This window comes from Buteo buteo, chromosome 4, assembly GCF_964188355.1.
Source record: "Buteo buteo chromosome 4, bButBut1.hap1.1, whole genome shotgun sequence".
Lineage (NCBI taxonomy): Eukaryota > Metazoa > Chordata > Aves > Accipitriformes > Accipitridae > Buteo > Buteo buteo.
In genome coordinates this window covers 63,680,229-63,699,059 of record NC_134174.1, presented here as the reverse complement: position 1 = coordinate 63,699,059, position 18,831 = coordinate 63,680,229, and the positions used below count along the sequence as shown (strand labels likewise).

The 18,831-nt window shown below is 37.1% G+C and overlaps 1 protein-coding gene across 1 annotated transcript; it reads left to right on the top strand.

Moving 5' to 3' along the window:
• Nucleotides 1-459: 459 nt before the first annotated feature.
• Nucleotides 460-17,431, top strand: MCMBP (minichromosome maintenance complex binding protein). Its single transcript, XM_075026516.1, has 16 exons — nt 460-525; nt 679-764; nt 2,475-2,615; nt 2,927-2,968; nt 3,479-3,580; nt 5,008-5,137; nt 6,520-6,671; nt 7,385-7,485; nt 9,337-9,506; nt 10,400-10,523; nt 12,147-12,264; nt 12,937-13,102; nt 15,284-15,417; nt 16,086-16,250; nt 16,654-16,742; nt 17,053-17,431. The coding sequence occupies exons 3-16, from the start codon at nt 2,541-2,543 to the stop codon at nt 17,177-17,179; spliced, it is 1,695 nt and encodes a 564-aa protein (XP_074882617.1). The 5' UTR covers nt 460-525; nt 679-764; nt 2,475-2,540; the 3' UTR covers nt 17,180-17,431.
• Nucleotides 17,432-18,831: the final 1,400 nt, after the last annotated feature.

Sequence of the window (18,831 nt, the reverse complement as noted above, 5' to 3'; positions counted from 1 at the left end):
GGGCTTCTCCTCACGGGGTGGCGGCGGGAGAGCGAGGCTGGGAAGGCCCGGGGGAAGCGGGAAGAGCAGCGAGGGCGGGCGGCCGCTTCCTCCTTCCCCGGCGGGAGCGGGCAAGGAGACGCGTTGCCGAGGCCTCCGAGGGGGTGTGCGGCCCTCGCCGGCGGCTGGGGGTCCTGTCCCGGAGCCGTGGCCGGGCAGCGAGGTCTACCTCGGTTTGGCAGGCCGGTTAGGGGGGGAAAAAAAGTGGAAACAATACGCATTGGGGGTTTCAGGAAGAATGGGTGCTGGCTGTGTGGGTTACCGATCAGTAGTAATATTACCAGTGCTGTCAGCTGAAGCTGTTTCTGTGCTAGGCTTGATCTTAACTGAAAGCGTGCCGAAATAAAAATTTCCGCGGTGGACGTAAAGCAGAAAGCGGTACCTCGCCTCCTCCACTTTCTAGCTGGGTGTATTGCAGCGTTTCAGAGCTTTTCCTTGCTTCCAGGGGTGGCTGTGTTCATCTTGGTTTGCCTGGAAGCGTATAAGGTGGGAAGTCAGTGCAATTATAAGGGCATAAAGTAGTCTAAAATGCAGTCATTTGCCCAGAATAGAAGTAAACGTTGAAATGTGTTAGGAGAGCGCTGAATAGAAGTCTGTTACATGAGGCTAATGCGCCTGTAAATGTGTTTTGTTTTGTAGCCCAAAATGTTCCAAACTCTGATTGGGAAAAGAAGGTAACCGAATACTTCAAGGAGAAATTAAAAGAAAATAATGCTACTAACTGGGTGAGATTGTTTTATTCTTTCAGAGTTATGCCTTTCTTAAGTTTCATTCTTTTTACCTTTTAATTATTGCAGTGATATGCTTTTGAGAAGTTCTTCCTTTTCGTGTTAAGTACACTTCCAAATTTTAGGCCTAGACTTTACGATACATTATTTACATTTTAGTTGCTGTAGTCTGTGTGTAAAGCAAAAATTTAATATCGCGACCGTAACCAGAGAAGCCAATCCACTCGTCTTCAGTGTACTGTTTTGCCCTGGGCCGCAACTGCTGAATGCTGCCTATTTGTAGTACAATCCAGTAGATGGCAGGAGTTGACAAATACTGTCATTTTTTAAAGTGCTAATGCCTGCCCTGTCTACTGTGAGTCTGCAGCAAATGTTTGTACTCCACAAGTTTCTGAACTGCTTCTCTCGTGATCTTTGATGCGATGCTGCAGACTTTGTGTGGGTTGAATAAATAGCTGCTTGGGCTTTCAGGTTTTAGTAAAAAATACTTTCTGCTAAAACTGTGCCTTACTGGGCTGGATCAGGCCTGGTTTTTGCAGTTTAGCAAGGAAGCTATGCTTTACATGTAAAAATGAAGCATGCACACTTGAGTTCAAAAGCTGATATATTTCTAAAAGGCTGTGGTGAAAATGGCATCATGGAACACTTCTAAGTGGATTAGAAACTTTCAAATCTGTTATACTTATTGCTAAAAAACAAGTGAAAATTATTGGGTTTCTTTTTTTTCTTCCTCTGTCAGTGAGAGTATTCTGTAATTAATATTTCAATGACAGTTTAAATTGAGGTGTAAATGGCAAAATCGTGTTAAATTTACAACATTAGAAGGAACTGAAAGCACATTTTCTTACTCAAGAGAAACATGAGGGAATATATGTTTGTTTGTTAAAATGCCATTTTCTATAGGGCCACATCTGGTTTTTGTTGCATTTTAATGCTGGATGTGTGTTTTTTTCCGACAAAGAGGTTATCTTCAAAACCAGAAAACTCTATTCTTATTGCAAGTCTCATTATTTCAAGTTATACCACATGCCTAGGCACTGATTTTTTTCCTTCTGTTTTTCCATTGTCATGTAAACATATGTGAAAAAGACTCTCCCAATGTGGACTTGCAAATTAACATACAGCTTTTCCATGGGCTTTTGTTATAAGAAATTGTGCGTGCAATTGCTGTGGTACCACTGGTACATAATACATGGTAAAAGTGCTGTTAAATAGGAATAAGATAAGTAATAAATTCTATTTAATACCTCAGCTGCAATAATTCCCAGTTTAAGAATTACTTTCAAATGATGTACAAGTTTTCATACGGTTTCAATGACTGAAATGCATTTCTTTTATAGTCAAGTAGCAGGATTAAGAAATGAACAGGACTGGTGGCTTAGGAACTGGAAGAATTTGGGAACTGTTACGTGTCTGATAATCATAACTATTATCTGTAACAGCTATTGCAGAAACTTCTGGTGTTGAGGTATACACACTTTGTTACTGCTTGGATTAGGGCAGGAGATGTACTGAGAAAATATTAAGTATGTTAGGCAATTAATCATATCAACAGCAACAATATGGGGTTTGAGGCAAGTAACTGAACAGTAGGACATACTGGATGATCAGAGAATAAGTTGGTGACAGCTTTTGTGGTGGTATTGGCTTACTTCAGAGCATTTCCTAATATATACCAGTTGTTTAGAATAATGTCTTTTTTTATAGGTTCCATCACTGAATGATGTTCCCGTACATTACCTAAAACCCAACAGTTTAGTGAAATTTCGCTGCATGGTTCAAGATATGTTTGATCCTGAGTTCTACATGGGAGTATATGAAACAGTTGACCCAAACACAAATGCACGTGTAAGTGAAATACTGATTTATTATTTTAGTAAATGTTTATAATTTTGTCCATTCTAGTCCTCATATTTCTCTAGTTTCTGAGTTAAACCATGGAGTCTGGGCACTATTTAATAGTAACTGTATGGCTCAAATGGCATCAGTAGTATATCACTTCTTACATTTCTGTTGAGGAATAAAAATCACTAAAATAATGAAAGCTTCGGCAGTATGCCTTTGAGGGACTTTCAACTGCAGTGATTTTGGTATGAGTAATTCATATTCAGGATGCTGTCAGAAACAGAATGATTGCATTGCCTTTTCCTTCTTGACAGGTTTTGCATTTTGGTAAATACAGAGATGTGGCAGAATGTGGGGTAAGTTATAGAAGTTATATGAATTTTGAGATGAAACATTAGGCAGAAAGATGCAGCTTTTAAGCACAGTATAGCTTATTTGGTACTCGCCAATGGATTCCTGGAGACTAATTTTGCATTTTAAGAGCAATCTCAGGTTTGGAAAACAGAGTATTCTTAACTGCTCACGGGCATTCTAAGTAGGCAGGCTTCAAGCTGTTTCTGTTGTATTTAAAATTTGTTTTGCTTGGGGGGCAGGGGGAGCAGAGAAGCGCTCTTGATCTTGAAACTTTCTGCTATGGAAAACAATTTACTTTTGGTAGTGCAGTGCAATGAGAATCAAAGCATTATAGATACAGACTGGATTCACTTATTCATGAGTATTAAGTCTTATATTAAGTATCAAATTAAGTATGTAGTCTTGCATGTTTGTTGTAACTTCTGGCTGAGTAACTGAATCTGTGGGATTAGTTTCAAAAATGAAAACAAACTCTAATCAGATTTTTAACAAAATTTCTTTTGGTATTCTAGCCTCAGCAGGAAATTGATTTGAACTCCTCACAAACAGTCACCTCGGAGAGACAGACTTTCTACTGTGTTCCAGTCCCTGGCGAATCAGCATGGGTGAAAGAAATATCTTTTTTGACTGAGCTAGTGCTCTGTTATAAAAACAATGATCACCAACTAATTCGTTAGATTTAAGGAGATAAGTTTATTTAAAGATTCTTTTCTTTTGAGTGACTCAGGAGAGGTGGTAGGTATAGAAAAAGTAATAGGGAAAAACTGGTGGTGTGCTATATGCACAAAGAGGATGCAAATGAATTTAGGAGCATTGCTTTTTGATTTAGTAGGGATTTAGACTAGATTTTCTTGTTTGCTCGGGAGGGTCTTGTAAATTTCTGTTAATTTCTATTTGCAAATGCTTAGAAAAAGAGAAATTTCAATTGAGCCATGGAGATTCCATTGGCATTTTCTGATTAAACCAGGACTCTGTTATATAGCGAGTGTCTCCTACAAGAACCTGTAAAAACACCTGTAGCTGAGCATGTTAAGACAATAATTCCTAGAAAACTGAAGTATTGTGTTTTTAATAGTTTGACCACAGTATGTCATTTTCTCAGTTAGTATAGGAAACGTTTTGGGAAGAAATAAATCATCTTTAGTTTCTTCTAGTAAATGGAAGTTGAATTATCTGAGTGGAATGGATACAGGATGCTTATTAGGAATTTTATATTCTTTTCTCCTCCAAGGGAGTGGGGGAGAGGTCTAGAAAACCTGAGATATGTTGCACTTTGTAAAAAGATAAGAATTTTATGGTAAATCTATAATTATTCTATATTTCATATTTTGAGTTCAGAATTTAAGAAAACTGCTACTTGTCATTGGCACAGAATGCCAGTGCAATTTTTAAATTAAGCTAACCCAAGTTTTGCAATAAAATGTTTGATAGGAGTTAGTCTTTGAATGAAACTTGCAGCAAAGTACTGCAGCAATGTAAATTTCAAGTGAGACGGACTATTATGAAAATAGCAAACACGATTTCAATCTTTGCCCATCATGCTAAGAAAAGGAAAAGTGTATTAGCTTTTTCAAAATTCATTTACAAGTGTAGTGTTGCTAGTATCTTACAAGTATGTGAACGTTTTCTGTGTGTTTAAAGTAATAATAGTAATTATATCAGCAAGTCTTTAAATACTGCTACAATGTCTGTTCTTTAGGGTTGAGATATGGGAGAGAAAAAATTCTTGAGATTTTGAGTTGTACCTGACCGTAAGCATGTTCTCTGGGCAGAAAAAAAAAATTTTTTTAGAGATTGATAGTGGGATAGCACTCAGTGGTTTTTAGTTTCTATTTTCAACAAAGCCAATGACTGCTGTATACTTCTTAAGCAGGTTATTTATATATCTAAAGATATGATGTCTAGATAACAATTTGAATCATTATTTTAATGTTTTGCTCAAAATAGGATAATAGCATTTTGTTTTTAAAAAAAACAAACAACTTGCTTTGCTTGAATTTTCTCAGCTGAGTCTGTGGTTGTCCTTAATCTGCAATTTTACGCATATATTAGTGCAAGCCAAGCTCGAGTTAGTCCTTCAACATCCTATACACCAAGTCGCCACAAGAGGAGCTATGAGGAAGATGAAGATATGGATCTACATCCATCTAAACAGAAAGAGCAACACATGGGTAATAGTCGTTATTGATGTATAGTTATTATATCTTTCTGGAATTTGCAAAAATTTCGTTTTTAAAAATTGAAATATTTGCAATTGTTTGAATCGGTCGTGTTGTTGCAGCCTTCATAACTAATCCGGTGGCTTTGTTGAAGTCATCAGTGGTTTAAATTGAAGTAGTGTGGGAGAGGCTACACGTGTATATAGTATGACTTGTTGATATTACTTTCTAGAGTTAATTCCTAAAATTATTATTTTGTACAGCAGCACTTGTGTATTGTCTTTTTTATGTAACAGCACACAATTTATAGCAGCAGGCTGAAATTTAGGAGTTCTTGTTTAAATTCCCACTCTATTGCAGATTTCATGGTAATCTGGAGAAAATCGTGTAATCATGTCTCTCTCATACTCTGTGTGTGGATCTTACTGCCTAATTTGAAGCCAAACTATGTGTCAATTAGGTGTCACTTTGCTCAAACAGTAGTATACATCTAAAATACATCTTCCAGCCTTACCTTTTTTCTAATATAATTTACTAATCCAACTTCATAAAGGAACCAGATTAATACCAGACACTTGTAGCATCCTGAAGAAAGCTATTAAACCTTTTAAGAGGACGGTATTTCAAACACTAGCAGTGTTCAGATGGCGTGCAGTTCTTAATTATGTTGTAATCAGTCCGTGAACTACTTGTTTTGATGCTCCTCTGTGGAGATGCCACTTAAACTGGCATGGGGGTTTTCTTGGAGATTTTGGCAAGTCTTCTTTTGAACAAGAGAAAGTGGTTAGCTTAAAATTGTCAGTCCTGTTAAAGAAAAGAAAACCGTAGAAGCTCTTGCTTGCTTTTGTTCGGTGTTCTCTGTCTATTGTGTTCATTAGCTGACTTCACGTTTTTCCTTTTTTATTCTTATCAGTTTGCAAGATAGTTTGGACTGTTTTGTCTTCATACTCAGACCAATCAATTGTAGAAAAGATTTTTACAGCTTTATTACTGCTGAAAATCTACAGAGATTTTTAATGTAAACTGTTTGTTGATGCATACTCTCACCTTTAAGAACTATCTAGTTTCTTAAAATGAGGTGCGGAAAAATATTACCTTTGCAGTCCTATGGAATTTAGAAAAAAATTTTAAGCATTACATTTTGAAAATCAGATTTCTGGCCATGTTTGGGTTTCTAAGACGCATAGATCTTTACCGTTACTCTCACACTTGATAATATAAAATATGCATTTGTGAGATTTTTCTATTCTGTTTAAGAGTATCTTCTGTCAAATACATTGCATTATTAAATATTTTTGTCTTGTTAAATTAGTTTAATTCTGTGTTGCTCACTGAAGAAAGTTGTTCACTTTTGCATTTCTGTTTAAAGAGCCTACGAATCCTGTATTTTTCAGGCAGTGGAGGTGATATCCATGGATGTGTGGAGCCAAAGAGATTAGAAACAGAAGCTTCTGCAGGTCATCATCTCATTTCTCCCAACTGCTCCCCTCCACTTGACTTAAATTTTCCATTGCCAGGAGAGAAGGGACCAGCATGTCTTGTAAAGGTAACAAAAGTGGAGAGATGATGAGCATGGCTGTGGTCTCAGTGAGGCAGTCAGAATCTGAAGTTAGAATGTAAGTAGTTAGTCTTGCATGGTTTATAGGCACAGCAATTGTTTCTTAGGCCCAGAATTTTGTTTCTACAGATAATTACATTGTTTCTCTTCATGAGTGCTGTATTTGAATTGCTGAAATCCTTCAACAGCATTTATTAGAGCTTGCACCTTCTCACTACACTTAAAAAACCTCCATTACTAGGTGCTTGAGCGTGTAGCTGGTATCGACTCCTGGTATTTTGCTTTTAGGGTTTGTCCTCTAAAGGAAAGAAGTTGTGATGGAACAAGCCAACGTTTTTGTGTTATATTTGAAATAGTCTTTGATTCACTAGTATGCTATATTGACTATGAAACTTCCAACACAAAATGTCTATGCTGTTACTGCGTTGAATGCTCTCTTATTCAGCAAATCTTGAAATCAGATTAGAATACAATTATTTACATTTGTGTAGCAAAAGAATGCCAATAGGAAAAAGCATGCAATCATAGAAACTGATTTCTCCAATCTAAGCTTACTGACACTGCGGACTAGGAGAGACCTCTTCACACAAACTGTTCTCAGTCTACAGTTGAGTCTCCTGAGACTTTTTTCCTTTTGTCTCTGTGCAGTCCTGCACCTGGCCCATCTGCCTCCGTATTTTATTATTTTCTCTTTGTGGCAGGTCTATGAGAGCTGGGATAGCTTCAAAGTCAATGACGTTCTGGAGGTATACGGGATTTTGTCTGTGGATCCGGTGCTGAGCATAGTAAACAATGAAGAGAGGTAAGGCTCCCCCGATGTGTGGTCCTGCGATGAAGGAAATTTTTATTTCAATGAGCAAAATATTTTGGCTGTCCCCTTAATACAGACAGGGAAATATGTAAATACATAACAATTATGCTTAAGAGGTGAATTTTGTTGCTTAAAAAAAGCTTGATATGGAAAGTGTTAGATCTGCCATCCTGTAAACTGAAGTCTGTTGTACTCTGGTACGTCCATACCCTTGGATACACAGTGCATCTGTTTTTAGGTCGTTGAACAGTCAATAAAGCAGAAAGTGCTTCTATAGCTAAATGTTTTGTACTCTTTCATGCCTATTAAACTTTCAATGAATGAGTCAATAGTGCACAAAGCTTTCAAATAAGCTTTAAAATTATAAAATGTCCTTTTGAAATAATTTCTAAGTCCATGAAAGTTGTTACCATAAACAGTTCTGAAGAATATAAAAAAAAAAGTTTGCATGTCTGCATGGAGAGTGAAAGTGACCAAAATGAGTAAAAATAGGGTTGATTTTTTTTCATTAGTTCAAGTGTATCATCATGTTATACCGCTGATAGAAACCTCCCATTTCACTTGCTGTTCTGCAGTTAGTTGCTTGACAAAATACAAACTGATTTAGAAGGATGCAAGAAGTCAATTTTTAAAATAAAACTGTTGACCAATCTAACATATGTACTACTGATGTCTTGAACCATTGCGCTTTACATTATTAGTTGGCGATTTTGTTTATCTTTCTGATAAATACAATATCAAGAGTGCAATGCGAATCCTTTATAGTGCCAGCTTCTTAAAAGTTAACTCAGCCTGGTCAGCTGCTTTTGGTTATCATCTGTCTGACAGCTAATCCCAGAGTGACAGCTCAGTTGGTCAGTCATAGGTTGTTGGGTTTTTTCCTGCACGTCATTCTATCGCAAATAGATAAAATGGTGGCATTTAGCAATGTTTTGAATGCAAACAAAAGAAATTTCTTTTAATGGAAAGAGTGGATAGTCTGTTGGTGGACTGCTTTCAGCTTTTAAAACTGGTACAAGTTGATTAAATTTGTACTAAACTTTATTATTATTTGATATAGTCACTTAAGGGATTTTAGTTTCTACATAACAAATTAAAACCACCTGGAAGGAATTTTGTAAGGCATCATCAGGGAGAGCAAAGCTTGTGTATCTGAACTCTTAAATTTAGAGGTAATACCTTCAAGTTTGAGCTGAGGTACCTTAGGATTTATTTACTAATAATTTTTTTTACTCAGCCAGTGATATAGCTGTTATGTGGCTGTTTAGACGATCTTGTTGTCAGGCTCTGGAACCTGGTGGAATATGAAAATCCCACATGTGCATACACAGACAAATGTAATAAATCATTACCTTATTTTCTTAAAAGTTACTGTTTAGGCTTCATTCAGTACATGCTGGACAGAACAGTGCGTAACATTTTATTTGAAGCTACATCTTATTAAATGGTGCAGCAAATAATAAATGTGGGTTTGTGGTTTTGTTTGGGGTGTTTGGGTTTTGGTTTGGGGGGGGTTATGGGCCTCTTTTTCTTCCTTTTTTTTTTTTTTTCCTTTCCAGAAAAGTAAGATAGATTATATTATTTTCAGAAAATAATAAAAAATTTTTGGTCAGGCATGCTTTGGCATTTTGATATCATTATATAATTGTGATTCAGTATTTATGGTGTTTAAAAATCATAAAGAAGATAGTTTGAATATGGGAGGAGTTACCATGAGCTGGAAGCGGATGTGGTTTGTTCCGATGTGCTCTTTTCTTGGCCTGGTTTCGGCTGCTCTTAGTCAGATGGAGAGAAATTTGTGTGGAATGTTTCTAAGTCCAGTTGTGCTGTGCCCTTTCCTAGGGACAGCTCAGCCCTTGATCCTATGGAGTGTATGGACACGGCAGAAGAACAGAGAGTACACAGTCCTCCAGCCTCATTAGTCCCCAGAATCCATGTGATTTTGGCACAGAAATTACAACACATTAACCCATTGCTGCCTGCCTGCCTTAATGAAGAGGAGAGTAAAACCTGTGAGTATCTGAACTTGGCACCTCTCTGTGTAGCTGTAAATGTGCGGTTTCCTAGTGTATCTGAACAAATAGTTCTTTGCTCAGAGGCAAATGCATCGATGGCAGGGTTTGAATTTAAATCTTGTTAAGTGGAGGAACCATTCAACACTACAGAACTGGACAGGATGCAAGTGTTTGTGTTTATGTGATGCTTAACGTCTTTATTTTTCCCAAATAAATGTGATTGATATGAAACTTGATTTTGCATTTTACGTGCCCAAGGATTTTACCAAGTTTTTCAGCCATAAGATTTTATTTGTTTTCAAATGGAGTAGTGAATTGCTGGAAAATTAGATTTGCAATTTAGTATAACAGTGAAAATAAGAAACATACCGACAACATAAAGAATCATAATACTGTGAAGAAAATAAGGCAATTCTGGTTTTAAGCGACTATGCTATTCCCTGTGGCCTATTTGACTGTTATTTTTTTTTTGTCATTGAATTATTGCATGCAAACCTCTAATTGGTATTTATCATTTTCTTCCTTGTGTGCCTTCTATTGGTTGTCCTGAGCTGTGCTATGTGTAAAGGGGTTTTTTCTGCCTTTAATATAGTATGGATAGGCTATCAGTTTTAGAAATTTAGCTCCAAACTTTACAGCCTTCTGCAAATGCATTACACAATATCTAATTAAAAAAAAGAAAGCATTTCCAAGGAAATGTTGAGTGACTCAGGTTATCCAAAGCCAGTAATTGCTCAGCTGGAAAACCAATGAATGTTTATTTTTCCTAGACTGCTGTGGAGTAACCATTTTTCTTCATCAAACTGTAATGGAAAGTAAAATTTATGTAGGGGAAGAGGGTGAGGAACAGCACGTTTTCTGACATTTGTTGTCTTCTGCTCTTTTATCAGTTGTTTCTAATTTCATGTCTGAGCTGTCACCAGTGAGAGCAGAGTTGCTTGGGTTCCTCACCCACGCGCTCTTGGGAGACAGTTTGGCTGCTGAATACCTTATATTGCATCTCATCTCTACAGTGTAAGTATTTAGATGTTTGCTGAGAATTTATATATTTACCTTTTAAAAGAAATCTCCTTTTATGGGGTTCTACACCACTCTGCAAATAAATGGCAGAAATAGCTTAAGTACTTATTCCAGTAGTACTTTGTCCAGCCAGAGTTGTCCTGTCATAATAGACACAGTAAACAGATTTCATTGTGAAATAACAGTAAGTTTTGTTAAAAGGCCAGTTTTGTGGCAGTGTATCCTCTCAGTGTTCTTTGAGAGCTGGACAAAATCTCCAGGATACACTTTTAAACAGAGGTATGGAAACATGTTTTTATCTCTAGCTTCTTTTATTGAATAGGACACGCAGTTGACTTCTTAAAGATGGCATTTACTAACTGCAGTAATTATTCTTTAGGTATTAAAAGATACTGAAAGGTACATTCTGGGAATTTGTTTAATTAAATGTAGACATATGTTTAATGGTAAGTTCAAGTGACTCCCCTTTAGCACGTGATAGAAATATACACCTGAGCTGATGCTGCAGCTGAATGTGCATCCATTGTGATCTGTCTTTGCGGCTGATTAAAGTGGATTTGCTTAATGTTCTCTTACGTTGGTTTAAACTGTCACTGAATGAAAGAGCAGCATCCTTTGACTCATTAAAATTTCAGGTGTGAAACTTCAGACTATGTTTTGATTTGATTAAGTATAGTCGTGAGGCTCAAATTTAATTTTACTCTTTCTTCAAAATGAAAATGGATTCCATTTTCTTAAAAAAAAAAAGTAATCATTTCTTAGTAAATAAACTACTTGTTTTATGGTTTTCAAAAATTCCATTCTGCTACAAAGTGAATAGTACAGCACATATTGTTAAACAGAAGTGTTTACAGAGCTGTAACTGGATTCAGCATGTTACCTTTCTCATACCTGCAACTGAAGTGTAAAAAGCCATAAGAGATTTCTCAGCCTCAGCGAGAGAGGTGGTATCAAGATAGATCCAACCATAATGCCATGGCAGCATAATTATGAGCTGAAAAGATTTATGGTGGGTTTATGTTTACACTCTGCCCTGAACCCTTGTCCTCATATAAATATAAGTACTTCAGTATGCGTTGGTTTTTTTTATTCTGTGCACACTTCTTTCTAGTGGGACTGTGAATGCTCTAACACTTAGACTAGAATGTGTTTTCTCTCTTAGCTGATATCACAAAAAAGTTGAAATTTGTCAAGAATGGGGAGAAGATATACAGTAAGAAGAGGGAGAGGAAAGCTGAGGGCAGGTAAAGGAAATGAACAAGCATGATAAGCAGGGAAATTGAGATTGGGCAACAAGAAAGGAAAAGGATGAAGTGTGTTTACTGAGTAACAATAGAGCACAAGGAGAACGGAACGCCTGGAAGGCACATTGCAGGATCTCAGGCACTATAAATGTACTGCTTTTGTGCAATCCTGCAAAGCCTTCCAAAGCAACCTTCAGCCTAACTTAGCTCCTTGGACACTGGAGAAGGAAAAAAAGGTGGCTATTATTTCTGTATGTATTAGTATTAAAATCCTGCTAGCTATCACAGATACTGCACAACACTCAAACTGATTGATACCTGTATTCACCATGTTAATCAGACGCTTGCCTAACCTGTGTTATTTTTGGTTTAGTTATGCAAGACGAGATGTGCTTCCTCTGGGAAAATTCACAGTCAACTTGAGTGGATGTCCAAGAAATAGCATCTTCACAGAGCACATATACCGCATTATCCAGCAGCTTGTTCCAGCAGTAAGAATAATGGCATTATAGTGCTTTAATGTTTCTGATGGTAGATGTTGGACTAATTGTTCCAACCAGATAAAGAATATTTTAGTTCAAGGCAGGCTTCTTAAACAGAGGCTCCTGCTATCCATGTAGAGAGCAGATAAAAATGGAGATATGGCTTGCCTGTGAGTTGAAGTCTTTATTTACCTAGTCATCTAGGAAGAATATGGAATAAAATCATATCCTCATAGGTATTAAACTGACAGACAGGTGCTGCATACTTTTTGTCTTTCTGGATTGATACATTTAGACATTCAGGTCATTTAATTATCATGTCATTACTGTTTATCCCCAAGTTTGTGGATACTGTTCTGTGGAACATTCATAGTCATTCAGTTTGGGGTCATAATAATTGTACTGCTGCAATAAATCATTTATTGTTGTTTTACTCATCCTAGATGTGCAGAACAGGTGTTAGAGTTCTAAGCAGCATTACTTTCCTTTGGGAAATTATTATTTTTTCTAAAGTATTTAGCATTTGGACATTTGGGTTAAAGTATATTCTATACTGTGGTAACAAGTACTGTTTTACTTACTATGGAGGTTCATGGTTATAGCTCTTGCTAAAGGAGGCAGTAGTTACTAGGGAAGCTGGAGGCAAGGAAATACACTGATGAGTTTCTTTTCTTGTTGCAGTCCTATCGCCTACAAATGACCATTGAAAACATGAACCATTCACGATTTATCCCACATAAAGACTATGCAGCTAATCGCTTAGTCAGTGGAGTATTGCAGCTTGCCAGCAACACTTCCCTTGTAGTAGATGAGACTCAGCTTGAACAAGGACAGCTTGACACAACAGGTAGACATTTTCTGCTGGTTTGTGGTTTTTTTTAAATCTCATCAGGAAGGTTAAAAGTTGATATATTTTAAGACAGTGATGCTAATTGTGTTCCAGTGATAATTTTGTATTACAAAACTGTTTGTGGTTTCCATATCCTATTTCATTGCTTGAACTAGCTTCCTGCTAGTCTGCAGCTTTCTCAGATGTCTTCAGGCTTGATCTCTTGGGGTTTTTTTTCCCTATTTTACTTTGCTCAGAAATGCTTGTGTTGAGTCAAAATCTCTATCCCAGACCACAGATGACCAATGATGAAACAAGGTGGTTCCTTGTTTAGTATAGCTTTGTTGCATTGTAGAGAACTCTGGACAGTGTCTGTGTCACTTAGTGGAAAAGGCCACTAATTTGAATAATTCTTTAGACCAAAATACCTCTGATTCATTGAAATGGCCTTTCAGTTTCCTGTGATAATGAATGAAGAAGTGGGGGAAGCATATGCTGCTGCCTTATGCTTTATACTTTTCCTGTATATATGGAAACCATCCCTGAAAACTGGAGATAAAAAAAGGCTATTACTGTAGGGAACATAGAATGATGATTCTGTCTTGTAAGCTGATGTAGCACTGTGTAGTATGCTTTCCGCAGCTTTAGACAATTTAATTATAACCTACATAAAAGAGGTGAGTTGCAGTACCTATTAAAAGTTCAGTAACTGGAGAATGCATAGTACAGATATCTGTGGTGATTTCAAGGAAAGAATAGGAAATCACTGGAAGTGACTTTATTATAAAATAAAAATGCTATCTTGAGAAACCTGCTAGACTGTGTGATGCTATAAGCCTATTGGCTCTCCCTAATGAGTATCAGTACTCTGTCCCATTCAAGCATTTAGTCTGGCAGAGCTAGTGAGGTTCAGATTTCAGGTTGATTCTATTTAGAAACATAATCTGTTGATGTTTTTGGGTTTTTTAATTACTGCTGTGAAAAGTTGTTCATTGAAATTATTCTCTTGAGTCTTCCGTATTTTTTCTTACTCTGCTTTAGTAAAGTTACAAAAGTTCACTAAAGAAAATAGTAAAACTAGTAGAAATCTTTGCCTTGTCTGTTTCAAAAAAAAAAAAAAGTCCAAACATGAAAATCCAATTTACAGAAAAATCTGGCTGTGCTGGTTTATAGGTTTTCTAAAATGTTTGTCCTTAATGTCTAAAACTTCAACGTTTAATGAAAAGTAATATTTTAAGTATTAAAAGTTGCAGATAAAAAAGATTGTTAATTTTATTTCATTTCTGTTGGTGCGAAGTTGTTCTCTACTGAATTTAGAGTAAAAAAGTAAGAATTTTTAATTTCTAGTAACAATGTTGGGAACAAACTTATTCTTCTCTAGGACTAAATTATCTTCAGATCTAGTAGTTGGTTTGGAATTCTTGGAAGTTTAGGCTTAGAGATTTCAAATGGGTAAATGTCCCAGAAGTAAACCATAGTATTAAATTTGCCTTTATTTACTAGCTTCACCTTTATTTAAAGTGTAGTAAATTAATACTAATTCATTAAAGGCAAAAACATAACAGTAAATGTGTCATTTGACGCAGAACACTGCTGAAGAAAAATTTGAATTGTTGGGTACATGTCAGTATTTCAAAGGGAGAATTCCAAGATTTAACCAGTTAATTTGTCAGTCTTAACTTTCTAGATTTTAAATAACTTAGTTCCAGGTAAGGCAAGTGACTTCTATAATAATTTGGCAAAATAATACTGTTATTCAGCAGTTCTGGTCTTGCTAGCTTATCATCTAATGTGTTCTCTATCCAGCAAGACTTCCCCCCCCCCCGCCCCCTCCTTAAACTGTTAAGGAGGGAAATTACACTTTCTGCCAGATAGTTGGTAGGGTTTTGTTGTCTTTTGAGGAGAGATTTATTTCCTCTGTAAATAGTTGTTTGGCTTTGTAGGACCGATGAAAACATTAGTTATTAACACATACACTAGGCCAGATAAAATTTAGTCTTGAAATCCTTTGAGAATTCTTAATTTTGGTCTTAAGAAATACTTGTGTCTATCTGGAAGACATTGCAGACACAAGAAGCAACAGGATGCTTGCAAGAATTTTTCTATCAGGTGCTCATTAAAAACACATTGGGAAAAAAAAAATTAGGTCTGACATTTGTTTAGGTCCAGTTGTCAGAGAATTTGTTCTTGCTTTTCTAGGTGTACATAATGTGACAGCACTGGGTAATCTGATAACTTGGCAGAAGGTGGATTATGACTTCAATTACCACCAGATGGAATTCCCATGCAATATTAATGTTCTTATCACTTCAGAGGGCCGATCACTCCTACCGGTATGGCACGGTCTTCCTGAATTTGGGGAGTAACTAGAGTTGGTAGCTACTTACTTACTTAGAGCATGCCATTCCAGAGACAAGTGGAGACAGGAAAACTGTCTTGTGACCAGGGGTGGGTATGATACTAGCATTAGTTACTGCCTTCTCACTCGTGGCTGCAGCCAAGCCAAAAACCTGTTCATAGGAAAACCAAGAGCTTGACCTTCCCTCCTCCTTGGCTGAATAGTATTGCGATGGCAAGGCAGTGACTGAAGTTATTAACGGAGACCCCAGTAATGGGTAAAGCCTGCAGATAGATACACCGCTGCTCTCAAAGCCTTTTTCTAGTACAGTAGGTTCTGGGGTGGTGGGCATGTGAAAAAAGAGCAACAGATCTGGCATTAACCTGAGAAACTGAGTAGCCTAAGCTTACAAATACGTGATCTCTTGCATTCCAGCTTCCCATGAACTGAGCGTTTGCTCTCTTGCTTCCAAGTGAAACTGGCTCCTGCTTGAATAAGGACTTCACACTGGTTTTCAAAAAGTGAACTGTTAAATATTTAAAGAATGAATTGTCTTACTTAGTTCTGGGAAATAGTGACTTCTGTTGCTTTAGAGGTGAAATTAGTCTTGGAATAGAAAAAAACAGAATGTGGAAAGAGATGATATGTAATTTTATTTTTCAGTCAGATTGCCAAGTCCACTTACAACCACAGATAATTCCACCAAACATGGAAGAGTATATGAACAGCCTCCTAACAGCAGTGCTCCCTTCTGTGTTGAACAAATTCCGAATTTATCTAAGTTTATTGAGGCTGCTGGACTATAGTATATCTGATGAAGTGACCAAGGTATGGAAGACTTCACTAATGTGTTTTCAACTGTATGTTCAGATAGAAAGCACCTTAACGGAAAGCTGCTGTACTTTCCCATTGCTCTGTCAGTGATTCTCCTTGAAGTTTTCTAATAACCAAACAAAAGTATTTTCTTGTCCTGAATGTGCCTTCAAGGATTTGTACTCAAGTATTTCAGTATATACTTTGCATGTACCCTGCTTTCTAAAACTCATTTTGAAAACTAATTTTTTCAAAGATGAGAAGTAGCCTATTTTTACTCAAGCTTGCTTCCTGACAGCAATGATTTGAAAGGTTTCTCCTGTAATCTAAGGGTAGTTATGGTGCTTAGCTCCTTAAAAGCTTATCGCATAGTGAAGATTCTTTTTTACCGCTTAATTACATGCTGTATTGTGTATAGGCAGTAGAAGAAGACTTTGTAGAAATGCGCAAGAATGACCCTGAGAGCATAACAGCTGATGATCTGCACAGAACTCTGCTTGTAGCAAGGTGGGTAGCACCATTTGTTACACCTGAAGCCTTCCTGGCACTCTGGTAACAAATTAAGTCAATGCTCCTAGTCTGCAGTCTGACTGTAGTCGCATGAGGCTGGCTAGCAATCACAAGATGGAGTCTCCTCTGCCTTTGTTCCTTTTGTCACAGATTCTTAGTTAGGCGAAGTATTTCCTCCCCCCCCTTTTTTCCCATGCTTTCTAGTTCATAGGATACTGCAAGAAAACTGCTTTTGTACTGTATTAGCTTATCATCAAACCTGACGCATGAACGAGCTCTTGTTCCATTGCTTTTTCTGTTCATCCAGGTTCCTGTCTCTCAGCGCGGGGCAGACAACGCTGTCAAGAGAGAGGTGGCTGAGAGCAAAACAGCTGGAGGCATTACGTAAAGCCAGACTTCAGCAGCAAAAATGTGTTAACGGGAATGAACTTTAATATTTTGTGGATGTCGCTATGAAAATTTGTCTAATCCTAGATGGAACCCATACTAAGATTGGAATATTGTTTATACCAGTTTTTGTAGATAATTTATACCAAAAAGTTATGGATATTTACCCTTGCAGTCTGAACACACTTAACTCTGTTCAGCCAGTTAAACATATTTTATGAAATTTTTTTGGAGCCTGTTTTGTAATTGAAAATTGGTAACAATGAGCAAATTGTTTGATATTAAACTTTAATACTGAAGTTGTGTAAACTTATTTCCTTTAATAATATGAAAATGTAACCCAGAAGCCCTTCATACACAGCAGTGGTAGGCTCTATTCTGGAATAAGTTTGTGCTATCATTCTTGAATGGCTGAACTCTGAGGTCTAGAGCTTTCAGCTAGGCAGCAGCTGCAAGGAGCATTGACTTCAGTATCTAGAACTGTGTACTGTTGTTCCCATGAGCTAAGGTGTGTTGCACTCATAGCAGCAGCACAATAGTGATTACAGTGTGGTATAAAGAAGTGATTTGATCTTGGCCATGACAAGGTTCCAGTATGAAACACATCCTTATTGTACTTAGAGAAGACCACGACTAACTTCTCAAATGTCTCTGAGCTTTAATCTGGCACAACTTTTTTTTGGGGGGGGGGGAGGCAGCATTAACTGGAGAATTGGTGATACTCACGTACTTATCCAAAACATCTTACCTTCTACATTATCAGTACTGCAGTGTGTTGAAATTGTTTGAATAATATCAATTAAGCATTAAGAATGGTCTCTATATATCTTATTCATACTGTACAGTTTGAGCTTGTTTTCAGAGGACATACTGCCCCTAATATGACTCACAGAACTCATTTAAACCACCCTTGTTAAGTAAAGTAGGTAGTGAAACATTAAACCAGACAGACAATATAGAAGTAGGGCTGTCCTTGTGGAACCAGCATGCAAGAGTCAGTGATGGAGCTAATTCTAGATTTTGCTTCAATTAATCCTTTTCTGACCCCCCAAAAAAAGCTTCTGCTAAATTTACATTAAGCTGATAGCCACCTTTACTTAGTGCTTTCCCATAACTGAGATTGTGTGAACAGGAACCCCCTTTTTTACTGGTTTTTTTTCCTGTTCTAAGCATGTCAGTCATTGTTTTTTGCTGCAACAGCAGATCTGAAACTGTCCTTTTCATCTCTGCACACTAATAATAATTTGAGTGGTTTTATGATAAACAATTTTCCTGTATCTTAAACTTGAGCCAAGTGTGACACCCTTTCAAATCACTTATAGCTTTTTTCTATTTTTGAACACTAAAGTGAATATTCATGGTTTCATCTGACTTGTGCTACATTAATAGGAAGTGAAGCAACTGAACAAATAGAGGAAGGAAATGAAGCCTCTCTTCAAAAGGCAGCCTGGCTGGAAAGGATAGTTGGTTTGCAAGATTGTCTTTCAGTGCTGCTTAGAGGATAGCTTTATGCATATGGCCATGGATTATGGAGACTATATATCTCCACTATTTCGTAGATATTGGAGAACTAGCCGAGGTGGCCCTGCTTGAACAGGGGGTTGGACTAGACGAGCTCCAGCAGTCCCTTCTGACTTCAACCATTCTGTGACTCTTAAACCGGAGAAAGTCAAGACACCCCACCCATCTTTGAAACTTA